Genomic DNA, 17115 nt, shown 5'->3' on the forward strand with positions numbered 1-17115 from the left:
TTGCCATACATTGACATGAATCCACCACGGATGTGTTCCCCATGTGTTCCCCATCCTGAACCCCCTCCCACCTCCCTCCCCATCCCATCCCTCTGGGTCATCCCAGTGCACCAGCACCGAGCACCCTGTCTCGTGTATCAAACCTGGACTGGCGATTCGTTTCACATAGGGTAATATACGTGTTTCAATGCCATTCTCCCAAGTCATCCCACCCTCGCCTTCTCCCACAGAGTCCAAAAGACTGTTCTATACATCTGTGTCTCTTTTGCTGTCTCACATATAACTGATTTTTTAAAAACTTTTTGTACAGTGTTGGATGGCATCACCAGCTCAATGGACATGAGTTTGTGCAAACTCTGGGAGATAGTGAAGGACAGGGAAGCCTGGCATGCTGCAGTCCATGGGGTAGCAAAGAGTTGGACACGACTTATTGACTGAACAACAACAACTGTATATTTATAAGCGATGATTATCAATAAAATCAGGTTTTTCCTTGTCATGTTGGCTGGTTTGGAAAGTTTGTGAATGTTCCTCAATCTATACAGTACTTCCCACATGTCAACAACTAACCAAGCAGTTACAGTCTATTGATTTTGCCTTTTATTTTGTATCAGATAGGTTTATTAGTAAGGTTCTTTATCAGCTTTAAGACATGCATAGCAGTTCTTACCTCATGGCCTGTCTTCCTCTCTTGTGTCTCTTCCTCTAGAGGTACATCGCCACTGGGGAGCTGGGGAAGGCCACCGACACGCTGGACTCTACAGGGAGAGTAACAGAGGAGAAACCCTATGGTACGAAGCTCGCCACATGCAGCCCTTATTCCTAATATTTAAAGAAGCTTTCTCTGAACTTGGAATTTAAAAATAAGTCTCTTATGTTTCCCGTGGTTTTAATTGTCAGTACATTTCTTTAGGTTAAAAAGGCTGGAAATTGTTTATTACATTGTTGCTTATATGGTATGCCTGTTAGTAAAGAATTGCAGTAATTGACTTTTCCTATAATCAATATTTTTTTCCCAATTATTTTTATTAGTTGGAGGCTAATTGCTTTACAATATTGTAGTGGTTTTTGCAGTACGTTGACATGAATCAGCCATGGATTTACATGTGTTCCCCGTCCTGAACCCCCTCCCACCTCAATATTTTTTTAACATGCAGAATTCTTCCAAATAACTCCCTTGGCAAAAACACATATACAACAGATACGATTTAGGACATTTTTCCTAGTCCTAGGTGAAACAAAGCAGAGAAATTCTCTTGCTCGATTTTACCTGCATCGTGTCATTGTTGTTGTTTTGGTTTTGGTGTATATAATTATCTCATAGCTGTTGAAATAAATGTCCTAGGTTTAATACTTTAAAATTGATCATATTCCTGTGCTTTTGGAGTATCCAAAAAAAATATAACAAAAGGAAAGCTATTTCTCTGGAAATAAAGAGAACTCACTGGGGCGCACTTTAATTTTTCTACCATCCCTTCTTTCACTTCTTTAAGAAAGGATGGGTAAATGAAATGGTTTCCTAGCAACTCTCATAGTGCTTATGCTATTTATAATGCAGCAGTTGTGGTTTTTGTACGGTCAGTTCACCTACATCATTATGTCATCAACTGAATTATTTGTAAGCTTTCTGTTCTGTTTTGTTTTTTTGCCCGTGCTTAATGTTATCTTTTTTAATGTAGCTTTAGGCAGTCTAACATCTGCTTCCCTGTGTTTTTGTGTTGAGTGGTCTTAATGTATATTACATATTCCCCCAGTAGAGAGACCAACCTTCTCCTTCCTTGTTCATAATGGCTTCTCTTGTCCTGTTAGTGTTTATATGTGGCTTAGTATCTTGCATGATTAATCAAGCACCATAATGAAAAGAAAAATCAACCAATTTTGAGTCTTTTAAAAAATAGATGTTGAATTAGCCTTGAAATCGTTATTATTATTATTATTATGGAATAACAGCATATGCCCACTTAATGGAAACCCAACCATAATCTTCAGCCAGAATGCTTGTGAGATTAAAGAGCCCTAGGAGGATGTCAGAGATTTCCAGAGTATCCTACATTATATGTCAGTTTATATATAGTTAATAGAATGGTGAGGTGGTAAAATTGGTGAGACTCATTGGTTGGATGGGGACAGAGAGGAAGTTGTTAAAAAAAGATCTAGGTTTCTGGGTTTTAGAACTGTTACATGACGGTGCAGTTCTTTGAGTAGGGAATGTTACAGGAGGACCAGGGTAATGAACTACTTGAATATACACCCATAGGAAGGACTACCCTGAAGCATTTTGGAATTTTTAAAAACTCTACTTTGTATTATATCATTTATGACCTTACTTTACCTTAAGGAAAGTATGTTAGTGTGTTAAAATCATCTCATTATAATCTTGAAATCTGAGAAACTAAACAACTTTCTTTAGGCCCTGAAAAGGAGAGCTCCCTATAGTTGACTGGACAGTGTCGTCCCAGAAAATGAGCGCTCAGAGAGTTTTGCTGATTGACATGATTTTTCTGTATGATTTTGGTAAGTCAGCATAGTTTGTCATCTGTTTAAGCTACACAGCAGGTGCCAAGGGGAAACTAAATATAAAACCCACCTTGTATCCTTAAGAAACTCATGTCATATGGACAACTAGGACCTGTGTTCTCAACCCTCTGAGACTTAAACCTAAGACCTATAACCAGTATTTTGTAATACCTTCTTTATTATGCTGAAATAAAACTCAGAGGTTTTTCTCCCCTACCTACACATTAAAAAAAAAAATCAATGTACTATAGTAAATGGACTATAAAGAAGAAATAAAGGTAATTTATAGTAAAATAGTTACATCAGTATGTAAATGCACAGATATTACTACACTGAAAGTCTTCATGAGGTAATCAGATACGTATATATATCAGATACTTACCCATCAATCACTGTGAATGCCACAAGTCAAATGCAGACTGACATGTGTGTTGCGTTCATGACTCAGTATTGGAAAGTTCAGTATCTCCTTGTGGGAGCAACTGAAGAAGAGAATTATTTTGGGGCTTCTCTGGTGGCTCAGTGGTGAAGAATCTGCCTGCAGTGCAGGAGACACAGGTTTGATCCCTGGGTCTGGAAGATTCCCTGGAGAAGGAAAGGCAACTCTCTCCAGTATTCTTGCCTGGGAAATCCCATGGACAGAGTCGGCAGGTGGGCTACAGTCCATGGGGTCGCAAAAGAATCAGACGCAACTTAGCAAATAAACAACAAGACTGTACAAAAAATTCTGTATTTAAGTGGAAAATGGACTTAGATTCTAGCCTAAATGACATGAACGTTGCTCAGTTGTATCTGACTCTTTGCGACCCCACGGACTATACAAGCCATGGAATTCTCCAGGCCAGAATACTGGAGTGGGCATTTTTCCCTTCTCCGGGGGATCTCCCCAACCTAGGGATCGAACCCAGGTCTCCTGCATTGCAGGCGGATTTTCTTTACCAGCTGAGCCTCAAGGGAAGCCCGGTCCTAGCCTAAAGTAATTCTAAACAGAAGGTCACCCACTTGAGCATCTGGCCGATGTCCAGAACTCAGGCAGAGCACAGGACAGCTCCTCGCTGCACTGCCCCGGGCACACCCCAGGACGTCTGGCATCCCTGGTCCTCACCTATTAGGTGCTGCTGCCGTCGCCACCCACCAGTCATTACAGCAATGAAAAATGCAGCTTTTAATTGACCTGTTGAAAGCAACCGCCATCTGGGTAAAAGAAGGGGTTATGCAGTAAACGGCATGTGAAGGACCTGAGGTCACTATCCCATCTAGACAAATTACTATTTTTAGCCATACAAAATGAATCTCTAGCTCAGACTCAGCGTTCAAACCCTATTAATAGGGCCCTTTCTTTTATTCTCTATCCTGATACCTTTTGTTATTTCTAAATAGTATTTTTTGCCATTTATTTAATAAATTTTTGTACATTAATTCCTAAGCTTGGCTGAGACCGTGTCTCTCTTGGTTTTTGGTGTTTAGAGCAATGCGTGGCATATAGAATAAAGTGTTTATAGTGGGTATGAATAAACTAGGCTGGTGATAGAGATGTTGAAAAGACTGCACGGAAGTTCCAGAAAAGGCAAAGCGTCTTCCTATCTTCTGCTGCTCTTTTCTCATCCACAGTGAGGTATTACGTTTCAGGTACAGCTGCCAGTGTCTCCGAGGATACACGGCTCCAGTGTGCTCATCTGCTCTTCAGGGAGCTCAGGACATTGAGGCTGTGGGCTTCCCAGGCTGTCTTGGATGTGAGCCAAGCTTCTGGGAAGGCCTTACTGCTCTGGTGATGGGAATAGCTTTTTTCTATGCCTCCTGTGGCTTTGTTACTGGGAGGCAAGAAATGTAAACTGTAAGTGCCATCTCTTGCTAATCCTCTGTTCCAAACACCACCACCTCTTGGTCCCGTAATAGAACGTTGCCAAGTCTTCTCGAATGGATGCCACTAATGTCGTATCTGATGCGAGTGGCTCCTCCTGGATTGTGGTCTGGCTTGCCCACATTTCCTAGAGGAAGCTGAAAAGTTGAATTGGGTCTCCAGTTGTCATTTAAACAAATAAGGCACACACTATATTGGGGCTAGGGTGTAGCTGGGTATCAGTCATCCCGTGGTACCTTTTATTTACACTGAAACTTTTTTCTTATGAAGTATCATGCAAATAAAGGAAAGTGAAGAAGGTATAAGTTTACAACTTAATGAACTATCACAAAACAAACATCCATGCAGCTCCCAGTCTAGTCAAGAAATAGAGGGGCCGCCCTGGCGGTCCAGTTGTTAAGAACCCACCTTGTGGTGAGGGGTCACCTGTTTGATCCCTGGTCTGGGAAGATTCCACATGGCATGGGGCCGCTAAGCCCTCGCAACAGAACTACTGAACCCACACTCCAGAGCCCATGAGCCACAACTACTGAACCTACGTGCCTCAGCTGCTGAAGCCCACTCGCCCTAGAGCCCATGCAACAAGAGAAGCCACACAGTGAGAAATCCACGCACCACAGCTAGAGAGTAGCCTCCATTTGCCACAACTAAAGAAAGCCCGTGTGCAGCAATGAAGACCCAGCACAGCAAAAATATAAATAAATATCTTTAAATCCTTAAAAGAAATTAAAAATTCTTAGAAGCCCCCTTCCTGTCCCATCCCAGTGACTACAACATCTCTCTTTTCTAAATATAACTACTATTCTAATGTCCAACGCTTTGCTGATCATCCTAAAACTATAGTATAGCTTTGCCTGTGCTACTGTGTGGAAAAGTATATGTATGTACGTGTGCTGAGTTGCTTCAGTCGTGTCTGACTCTGTGACCCTTTGGACGGTAGTCCACCAAAGCCTCTGTCCAGGGGATTCTCCAGGCAAGAACACTGGAGTGGGTTGCCATGCCCTCCTCCAGGGGGTCTTTCCATCCCAGGGATCGAACCTGCCTCTCTTACATCTCCTGCATTGGCGGGTGAGTTCTTATACCACTAGCGCCACCTGGGAAGCCCATGTATGTACATATACATTTATGTGGGCTTCCAGCTGGCATTAGTGGTAAGCCACCTACGATTTCAGGAGACATAAGAGACCCAGGTTCGATCCCTGGGTTGGGAAGATCCCCTGGAGGAGGGCTTGGTAACCCACTCCAGTATTCTTGCCTGGAGAATCCCAATGGACAGAGGATGCTGGCGAGCTACTGTCCATAGGGTTGCAAAGAATCGGACACAACTAAAGCAACTTAGCACTCACACACTCATACATTTACGTGCATCTGTATAAAATATGTAAAGAGATGTGTGTGTGTATACATACATACTCTTCTGTCATGAGATATTTGGGTTGACTCCAGATTGAGACTTTATGAATAAAGCTGCTATGTGTATTTTATGCCTGTCTTTTGGTAAACATGTGCAATAATTTCTTTTTGATATATACCCAAGTGGAATTGCTGGGTCATAGGGTAAATGCATATTTTACTATACTAGAAATTGTCAAGTAATTCTTAAAAGTGGTTGTACAACCTTGCATTTCTACCAGCAGTGTATAAGCATTCTACTTGTACCGCATCCTTGGCAACACATGGTAATGAGTAGTGTTTTTAGTTTTGGCCATTCTGATCAGTAGGTCATGGTGTTTCATTGTGGTTTTAATTTCATTGCTAATGAGATTCAGCTCAAATTGTAAAGAATTTGCCTGCAATGCAGGAGACCAGGGTTTGATCCCTGGGTCAGAAAGGGTCTCTGGAGAAGGGAATGGCAACCCATTCCGGTATTCTTGCCTGGAGAATCCCTGGCAGGCTGCAGTCCGTGGCGTCGCAAAGAGTCAGACACGACTAAGCAACTAACACACACAGTGAGACTCAGCAGTTTATCATATGTTTTTTGGGTACTAAGCCATCTTTGTTTATTGTCCAGGTCTCTTGCCCATTTCTTTGTTTTGTTTCTTCTTTCCCTCGCTATTGAGTCACTTTTTTTTTAAGATTCATTTGTATGAGTTTTATTGGAAGGAAAAAAAAACCAACTCTGGATATGTGCTCTTCTGTTTGATCGCGTGTGTTACAGATACTGTCTTCTCTGTAGCTTGTCTTTTACAAAACTCTCTTAGCTGCGTCTTTTGGAAAACAGAAGTTCCTAGTTTTACTTTAGTCTATGGTTAATTTTTTAGCGTCCTGTTTAAGAAAACTTTTCCCATGCAAGAGCATTAAGATATTTTTCTACATTCTGGCAGCTTTATTGCTTTGCCTTTCACATTACATCTACAGCCTACCGTTTTTTTCTGTATGGGTATCCAGTTCACTCAGCACTTTTCCCCACTACCTTGTTTCTTGGATCACAAATCAAGCATCTTATAAGCGTGGGTTTGTTTAGAATCTATTTTGTTGCATTTGGTCTGTTTATCCTTGTGTTAACACCAAGCTATGTTAATTGCTATAGTTTTAGAATAAGTCTTGTTATCTGAAAGAGCGATTTTTGTACCTTATTTTTATAGATTTTTTCTATAGGCTTTTTAGTTTTCTTATCAAAGTAAGGAAATTGCTTTTCTATTCCTAATTTACCATTTGTTTGTTTTTTTAATCATGAGCAACCATTGGATTTTATAAAAAATTTTTTTTGCTGCATAGGCTTTCTGTTTGGTGATTCAAGCATCAAATAAATGATTCCTAGGTGACTAGGAATGCTCTTTTGACCTTGAGATTCTATTATTCCTCAGCAAATTAAATTCAACAAGAATGTCTCGAGTACCATCTTAATTGTGTGCATTATATAAGAAGAAAAGCTATCTTTGCCTTTTAGGAGATTAGAATTCCATTGGTGAGATAGTACCTACACATACACACACACACACACACACATATATAAAATAAATAGCTGTTAAAAATTGTGAATGATTAATTGCAGAATGAACAGCAAAACCATACATGCCTAGGATCTTAAGTCAGAGAAGGCGACACCACGGCAGGAGTAGAATGAGAAAGAATACATCTTTGTCACCTTATGTGGGAAAATTTCAGTAAAAGAGAGTCCCCCAAGCAGGACAGGGGAATTGGCCTTGGCAGAAATGTTAGTAAAGAGACCAGCTTGGTGGAACTAGAAAGCTGTTTGGTCTTATTTTTTAAATGTATGGATGACTAAATTATGAACTGTAGCAATTTTATCAGCAGTGGCATTTCTTTGAGCAATTGCCAGCATGGTGGTAGCATTGGCTGTCTAGATTTGGAAGTCTTGCATAACTGAAATATCACCAGTAATTATGTCTTAATGTTTCAAGAGAGTAAACATTTTTCATGGAAAAAAATCCTCATTCATATCATGAGATACATCTGTTTGTACAACAATTTGAACAAAATGGGCATTTCATCTCTACCTGTATGGAGCTGCTAGGTGCTATTCTTTTGAGTTGTGTAGCTGTTCTCTATTTGAGTCTAGTAGATTCTGGTCTTTTGTTCATGTTTAGCTCATAAGGATCAAGGTCACACAGAGATTAAAGCTCTCTTGCTGCACTGATATTAAAATCTGGACAGTGTTCCTTGCTGTCTTTTAATTTTTATTCTAGTGTTAGTACAGTAATTCAAAACAGAATAATTAGTTTTTGTGTAATATTGTTTAAATAAGAAGATCACATACAACATGTATATACCAGGATAAAAAGTTCAAGTAAATTTCCTACAGAGTGTAGAGGAAGACTAATTTCTTTCCATTGACTATAACTTATACAAGTAATAGAATGTTTCTGTAACCTAGTTTTTTTACTGAGTATGAAATTTGTATAGTTATCTATATGTGAAAATCCCAAATATTTAATTTCAGTGTGTTAGTTTCCAGTTGTTAAAATTATAGAACAGTATTTTAATATTGCATCATTTTGTTTGAAAGAGTATCAAACAAAAGCTGAAAACATGACTAAGACAGATAAAATCTCTGTTATGTATTGGGTTGACCAAAAAGTTCATTCAGATTTTCCATGACATCAAAACCCAAACCAACCCAATATTTTTCCTTTCTTACACTGGCTTATTTTTGAGACCAGACTCGGGATTGAAATTCTAAGAGCAGTGAAGGGAGGGAAGGAGACGGATAAATACAGCTTTATTTGGGGACAAAGTTAACATGTGAGTGTAGAAAATTCATACCATGCCATACATACAACAGTTTTGAAATCTATCAGGTAAAATTTTAAATGTGATTAGTACTTGATAGCTTTCAATAACTTATTTAGTTATTTATTATATCTGATCCCTGGAGAAGCTTAGAAATAGCTTTATGGGTATTTTTCTACCTACTTTCTAATCACCACATTTTTGATCATTGCAGGACCATTTCTGTAGCTAATGCAGCATTTTTCTCAGGTCTTCTGAAGGCCCTAGTGAGAATGTAGTAAATGTACATAAAATGATTGGATTCTTTTAATGGAGAAAAAAATGAAGCATAGGAAGTTGAATTTAGTCTTAATATTGGACAGTATAAGACTTTCCCCCTTTTATCTCATTATTGTGTATTTTATCCATCTCAACAAGGTAGAATTTGACCTGTAAAATGTATAATGTAATAAGTGCTTTGTTGAAAAATTTTTTTTTTAATTTTCAGAGTTGTCAGTACTGTGAAAATAGCACATGTACTTCTGTGATTGTTTTAGTCACACTTTTTTTGGTTCATTTTTGGCAGATAAAATAACACAAGAAGATATTGAAGGCATTCTTCAGAAATTCACTGGGAATATAATGCAAGTACCTCCCCTGTAAGTTCAATTGTTGAATTTGAATAAATGTTTGATTTTATTTTCCAGTGGCTGACATCGCGCTAATGAAGAAAAAGGAGAGTGGCTTCCTTTTACTTTATGGCAAGGCATCTTTTAGACCTAGCAGCTGGTCAAGAGAGGTGACCCTGATTCAGATAGGATACAGAGCCTCTGGTGTCTTTAAGGGGAGACTGGTGGGCTCCAGTCCGTGGGGTCACGAAGAGGCAGACACGACTGAGCACAGCGCATACACACACTGCCCCAGCCTGACATCTGTGCTCTTCCAGGGTTTGTTGGTTTTTCTGGTTCCCCCTGTAGTCATCAGGGCAGTTCTGGAGAGCAGCAGACATGTTGCTTGTCCCAGAATAGCCAGAAAAGAGACCAGTCCCATCTGGCACAGGCATCAGAGTTTTGCTTTAGAGTCCAGTTGACACTTCCTGTCAGGTGTTGGAACCATTCTTTTTGGGCCCAGAATCTTATATTTCACAATTCTCTGCAACAAATGAAACAGATGAGAATTATAACTTATTAAAAGTATAAGTATATTGATTTCCCACCTAAGCCATATTTTTGTGCACATTATAATTTCAAGCAAATTGCTTCCTTTTTTTTTCTAATGGCATAAAATGTGTCAGGATATGTTACTAAAACTTCTTTTAGAATTTTGTTTTTTTTAAAAAACTCTTAATTTTTTTTAAGAACACTGAAATCTCTGTGGGAAATGTTTCTTTATAATTTTGCCTCAAATGGGAAGACTTAAAAATTGTAGCAGGATCTGAACAAACATTATTTTGGATCGTTATTGTTAAGATATAGTAAACATTTATGTTTATAAGAATCGTCTTAGGATTTTCTTCCCTGTGATTGTTCCAAGGATTTTTTTGTGCACTAATCATACTTAATCACACAAAGTTAAGTGCTGTTAAGTAGATTATTTGCTTATTTTTTCTTTGGAAACAGTTTGGTAACTTTTATGTGAAAATGAATATAATTACAATGGAAATATATTGTTTCAAGGAAATAAAGCTGAGATCATTGCTACCGGATGCCTTGTTCCCTTTACCCAGAATGAGGACTAGTGAAGACATGAATAGACCATCTCCAGGAAGATGGTTAAAGAGGAATATTTGACAACATTGCTCCCTGAGTGCCAGAATGAACTGTATTAGCCTCCAAGATATTTAGGAACTCTGTCCCCGACACCAGTGTGGAGTAAGTTAGAAGGAAAAAAAGTTCATTCCTGGAAGGATTTTCGGTTGAAAGGGCTGCTAATCATCTTTTCTCTTCATGCTGTAATCTGGAATTATTCTCTGTCACTTTCTCAATCTCTCTTTATTCTTGCTCCCTTCTTCTCTCTCTGTCTCCCTCTTGTACTTTGCAAGCTATTCTGCATTAAAGAAAGATGGCCAGAGACTTTCAACTTTGATGAAGAGAGGTGACGTAGTAGAAGCAAAGCCTGCCAGGCCAGTTACTGTATACAGCCTCTCCCTTCAGAAATTCCAGCCACCATTTTTCACACTCGGTAAGATGGAGAAATCGGAAATCATTTGTATTTACATGTGACTTTATTTTATATTTGGCTACTTTTCTGTAACTTTGATGGATCCGAGGATATTGGAAATTTTTTTAAATTGGACTTTAAAGAAGGTTAGAATTTGTTAATAACTTTCTGACAACACATATGATGAGAATACCTATGGCTATATAGGGGTTCAGAGTTGTCCTAAATCGTCTGAGTTTCTTATATTATCTTACTATAAAATTGTAAATAACATACTTTGGATCTTTGTAGAGAAGAGTAGGTAAGGAATACATATTTTCAAGATTTTGTATTTTCTATTTTATTATCTTATGAATACTTGTTTCTCATTTTGGCTAGTACCTGATAGTTTACACTCAGTTTTTTTTATTGACATTTATTTGTCCTTTTAAAACAATGCATTTTCAGTCTGTGAACAAGAAATTCTAAAAGTTGAGTGATTTTTCTTTCTCTTTGTCACCAGCAAATTACTGCTAAAGATCATGAAAATATAGGAATAATGGGTAATGCAGAAATGTATTCCTGGACATGTAGTAAAGTTTAATTCAAGTTAGCAATTTGAATTTATCTATAATCCATATTTGAAATAAATTTAAAACCCAAAAAGACTTTTTCTGTTGTTTGAAAATTTTATGATCTCCAGCTAAAGCCCTGAATATGTAAGAGTTGTGAAGAATCAAAAGCTGTAATTCTTCTTAATCTTCAGTCTCCCTGAAATTGATCCTCCTCCCTGAAATTGATGCTGCTCTTAATTTCATGGTGCATTCTGAATAGGATGACTTTTAGAAATAATTTCCCAAATCTTTTTTTCTAAACTTTGTTGCTCTTTTTTCTCCTTTTGACGTTATTATTTAGTGTAAGTTCCTGTAGGTTGTGGGTTTTGTATAATTTTTTTTAGGAAATCACTCCTTAAGTTTCCTGATTCTAAAATATTAGACAAACAATGAAACAAATATGCTAAAAAGTATTTTACTATGTTCCATGAAAAAGCAGCAGCTGTGTTGGCAAAGCAGATATTATCTATGAAAGTGAAAAAAAAAAAACAAACCTCAGATTTTTCCAGTTGCATTTGTTCGTTGGAGTTTATAGTAGGCCACATTTGACTCTTTTCATCAAAGTCAAATATAGTGCAAGAGTGTAGTACACCTCCATTTGGTCCTAGTGCTCATTTTTTTAAATCTCAGCAGTGGCTCCCAACCTTGAGCTGATGGGGGAAAAAAGAAATTAAAATACCCAGGTGGGGAGTTTTGATTAATTCCCTCAAATAACTTCATTTGTATGCTAAGCTAGAAACAGGTGGAATGTAGTCTTTTTGTATGGAAATACAGTTCTTTTCAGGATGTCTTGTGGATGAATAAAAATAATCCAGAGCCTTGCTCTTAACCAATAAACTTGTATTATACTGGCTAAGCTACGAAGATGTTTAGACATGCAGTCAGTAGTCAGTTCTGGTACATTGTGTAGATTTAAGTTATTTCATGATTTTTTTTAGGAATATTTCCAAAAGGACATTTAAATATGCTGAGTTTTCTGTGTAATATATTTCCCCAAACATAATTCCTGTCACTGAAAAGGGAATTTTTGTTTGTTTGTTGTATTTTTCGAGTATGTAAATCTGGAAATATTTTAAAAATCTACAGCTTATTATAGCAAGGCTGAGATATCTAACCATTTGAAACCTTTTAAATGAACAAGATGTGCAAATCTGAAAAAATTTTTTTAAGTCTGCAGCTCATGATAGCAAAGCTGAGATTCCTAACTATTTAAAACCTATTAAATGTACAAGGCTGAAGTATTAGAGTGGTATGACTTGCCATGTAATTTAAGACCTGCTTGTGAGTTTCTGCTCTTTGCTTTCTCCACACTCTGACTTTTCAGTCTCACACACACATATGCTACTAGATGAATAATTTATGTTTTAGCACATAAATATTTTATCACTCGATTGTTTACATAGTGCATTTTTACATTTGTTTAGGGGCATCATTTCTATGTAAAGTGGATTTCATAGGAGCTTAGCAATTTACCATGTCACTGTTAACATTCCAGATGTCGAATGTGGAGGAGGTTTTTATATCAGAAGCTTGGTCAGTGACATTGGCAAAGGTAAGCATAAATATGAATTACGAATTACCATTTAGAGAGTAATATTCCTTTTTGATGGGAAAAAGGAATTTTCCGTTTTTCATATCTCTGAGTACTGACTGGCCTTAGGAACTGTGCCAGTAATGAAGCCTGTGCTTTCAGCCTTAAAAGCATTCTAGGTTTATGGCAGACAATTAGCAGCATCCATAGCTGCAGTGAAATGCTTGTAATGGGAGAGAAGAGAAAAAGAGGAACAGAAAATGAAGATGTGAATAGTGAATCTAAGGACCAGCATTTTTTTTTCAAGCATAAAATGTTTTAACTCAAAGTAGGTACAAGAAGAAAAGATTACTCTTTAAAAAAAAATTTTTTTTTCACTGCTATATGTCAAATTTTTTAAAACAACCGAGAAGCCATCGCCTTACTAACAACCGGGAAGTTGGAGGTCTGGCCCTGCCATTGGCTGACTGTGGTGGCCTGGGACAGGCCTCATGACCTCATCTGCAGAGTGAGAGTAATGGTAACCTCCGGGGGTTGCTTCCTGGGCTACATAAGAAAAGTGAGCGCCAGTTCCTTCTAGACTTGAACCAGTTCATTAGATGAACTACTAAATATTATTTGGCTACTTAATCATTTCTTAATCTCAAGGCTCCTGGTTATTATTTTGGATTATTACAACTTTACATTTAGGGTAGTTTTGAAAGGTTTGAATTGAGTCCCTCAGTCATTTGAAAAATGATAAGACTATGAAATACTAAATCATTTATCATGCATTTTCTTTTTCCCTTTTGTTGCCACAGAACTCTCTTCCTGTGCCAATGTGCTAGAGCTGACGCGCACCAAACAGGGACCTTTCACCCTGGAGGAGCATGCCCTGCCCGAAGACAGATGGACGATCGATGACATCGCACAGTCTCTCGAGCAGTGCTCATCTCTTCTCCCAGCAGAGCTGGCACTTAAAAAGTCAAAACCTGAGGAGTCTAATGAGCAAGTTTTGAGTTGTGAGTATATAACTCTGAATGACACAAAGGGAGAAGATGATGTAATTAAGACACTTTAAGACTGGCTTGGGATTGTTATCATTTCCTGGTTGACATTTGAATCCTATGTGCAGAATGACAGGCTACGTGCAAAAGACAAATGATACCTCTGGGTTTTTTTCTTTTTTTGCATGAAGAAAAATGTCCATCATTTATGGTTTCTATGGTACACAATTTATCTGCTGTACATTATAAATAGCCCTGCAGTTGTTCATTTCTTGCTGTACTGTAGAATGGTGTCATGCTGTTAGATCGGATTCAGGAAAAGCAACTTTTTGATTTTGATCTCTCTTAAAAAGTCTTTTCCTATGAAAAAGTTGACCATATTTTCTAATCAGAGGGGAAAAACAATGAGCTACATATTTCTTTGGTGTCATGAAGTGAATGTATATTTGTTTCTTTGACTTTATTTTGGCTTCCTGGTGGCTCTGGTTATTGAAACTCCTTAACTATGTTTGAAACAGCCATTATTTAGCTCTTATGTCTTAGAGAGTTGATGATTATTAAGAACATTTCTTTAATAATGTTATACTTATCTTGGTAATAGCTGTGTTTGTTTAGATCTTGGAAACTAATAAACTTTTATAATAAATATTTGTAACTGAACCAAATTATTGCTGCTACCCCTAATGGAATGTAAAGAGAAGACTCAATGTTTGAATGAATTCACCTCTACTCTACCATTAGCATAGGACAGCTCCTATGGCTTATGTTTTGGCAGCTATGAGATCTTTTCCTGGTAATCAGTACAGTCGACCACCCCGTGCCAATATACTAAATAAGCTAATTTTTAAAAATTAAGCTAAAGAATGTGTCTTCAATTAAAAGCTTTTCTTTATTTTTTAGTATTTATTTACACCTCTTTCTAGGGTATCAAGCCCCTGGTATTTTGTTTGCAGTTTGCTTTTTCAAGTGATGTTTACAAACTTTGAGTTTTGCCCTGTGTTTTCAGTTAATCCCGTCTTTTTAAATGTTGAAAAACAGTTGTTCTCGAACATTTTCATTCAAATGGCCTACTGACAGGTCCATGTCCCTCTTTACCATAGCTTTGAAAACAGTCACGTTCCAAAAGAGTAAATTTCATGTGTAATGAGTGCTTCATATTTTTGTTACGGGAAAGCAATATATAATGCAGCCAGTCTGTTGAAATCCCACTGCATTTATTCAAATAAATATAATTTCAAAGTTAAGAGTTGTTAAATTTTCATCAAATAAGAATTTTTAGATTTTTATGGATTGTCTTTCTTGCAAAGATAGTTTTTATGCAACCTCTAACCTCTAAATTTTAAATATGTAAAGAAAAATGGTCGCTTTTGTGGTGAACATAATATAAACTCAGTCTAAGAAGTTACATGCTTCAGTAGAGCACTTTGAGCGTATTGTCAACATTTTTAGAACGAAAATGTTAGAACTTTCTTAAATGACACAGAAAATTGTAAGGAAAAGAGCTAGTTATCATAATGCCTTAAATAAAACTTCAGACATACAAAGATGTGAACTGAAACTTTTACTAGTTTGTGGCTAGGGCCTGCAGTTTGTGTCACCAAAGGTGGCCGTGGTTGCCTCTTCCCGTTGGAATGGGACAGGGTCCAGTACGCCTTCACACACTGCCTGGTAAGGGATGGAAAGCGCCTGAGGCATCTTGGCTCTGTTCCTCAATTACATTTGGGCATGTATAATTTGCTAATGGTAAAGAGTGTAAATGTTTTGAAAAGACAACTGACTTTCTGAAATGGTAGCCGATCGTTTTCTTTTATTGAAAACACTGAAGAAAATTTTGCCAAATGGAAAAGTTACCCATAATCCTCACCACCCTGATACAGTGACTTCAGAACACTCATTTTGTATTACTCTTTTTTTAAACTATTTTTTAATTTCATATTTTTCGCCTATTTGTATTTAGTTTTGATAATGATTATTTAATCTTTTTACTTTAGCTTATTTAAACCATTTCCCTATTGCTAAATTCTTAGGTTATTTTCAGTTTTATTAGGATAAGTTCCTGGAAGTGGAATTATTAAATGAAGTAATATAAACAGTTTTATGGTTCTTAATAAGTTTGCCTTATTGCTTTCCCAGAGAGTTGTAACATTTTACAGTGTTACCATTTGAGTATATCAGTTCACCAGAAGTTTACAGCTTTGGGTGGGGGTTTTATATGTTACTGTTGCTAATTTAGTAAGTTATAAGAGTTCAAAATTGCCGATTTACCTCTGTGTGACTTTTTCATATACTTTGTCACTTATATAAATAAATGTCTTAATGGTTTCTTTATACATTTGTGTGAGTTATTTGTGCAGCAAATACTTGGTAGAAGTATTTTCATGGTCTGTTTTTTTTTAGTTTCATTTTTCATTTTTACTGACTAAATTTGCTAATTTTAAGAATTCTTTTATAGTTGCCAGATTTGTGAGTATGAAGAGTTAAAATTTATTAAAAATTAAAAACATTATTAACTTTCATAAGCAACTGTAACTGATCAGGATGCTCTAAAAAGTTTGACTCATCCATAAAACAAATTAGTTTTCTCCTGAATCTGGTATTTAAGTACCAATTGCTTTATTTTTTTCACTTTAGTCAAAATATTAAAGAAATATCTGTGCCTGTGTATTTCATGTCATAATAAAGTTGTCTTATTTGTAAGAAAACATGTGTTAGAAATTTCTGAAAATGCTTCCACCTGGAATATACAGATCATTTCATTTTGACAGTTAATTTTTTTATATTTCTGGAAAATATTGTCTGAAAAGTCAACAGACTTGGCCATAGAATTATTTTATTATAGCTTTAAGATCCATGATCATTAAAATAATATAATTTTTCTCTGATAATTCAAAATTATAAAATTTGAATAAGAACTAAACTTAACACTTTCCTATCCTAACTAGATCTTTTCTTCTTTAATACTTGAATTAATACCTATTCCAGATCCACCATCAGAAATTATTCATTGTACTACATAAGAAAAGAATGCTTTATATCAGGTCTTTAGTACATTTTCTGTCTCTCTGACCAGTTTGAAGTTTGTATCAGACTTACCATGGGCATTTAGAGATTTAAATAGTTCTATTTTAAAGGAAGAAAGTAATTTACCTTATATGTTGATGCATATAACAGAAAAATTGTAATTCAAAAGCACTCTAAAATGTTGAAACTTTTAAATAGAGGAATATGAAAAATATAAGTTTTATGGGTTGAAATGATTATAATGGTCTTGTAGTTAAATTGAAATAGGAAATT

At 36.7% G+C, this 17115-nt stretch overlaps 1 protein-coding gene across 1 annotated transcript in view; it reads left to right on the forward strand.

Moving 5' to 3' along the window:
* TRUB1 (TruB pseudouridine synthase family member 1) overlaps window positions 1–16488 on the forward strand; it is a 31306-nt gene extending 14818 nt beyond the window's left edge. Inside the window, exons 4-8 of the mRNA XM_065923395.1 lie at window positions 710–791; window positions 9138–9210; window positions 10593–10732; window positions 12800–12856; window positions 13636–16488. Coding sequence (XP_065779467.1) covers window positions 710–791; window positions 9138–9210; window positions 10593–10732; window positions 12800–12856; window positions 13636–13895 — 612 coding nt within the window. The 3' untranslated portion in view covers window positions 13896–16488. The remainder of the gene's footprint in view (window positions 1–709; window positions 792–9137; window positions 9211–10592; window positions 10733–12799; window positions 12857–13635) is intronic.
* Window positions 16489–17115: the final 627 nt, after the last annotated feature.

The sequence above is a fragment of the Muntiacus reevesi genome, chromosome 2 (genome assembly GCF_963930625.1).
Source record: "Muntiacus reevesi chromosome 2, mMunRee1.1, whole genome shotgun sequence".
NCBI classification, from domain to species: domain Eukaryota; kingdom Metazoa; phylum Chordata; class Mammalia; order Artiodactyla; family Cervidae; genus Muntiacus; species Muntiacus reevesi.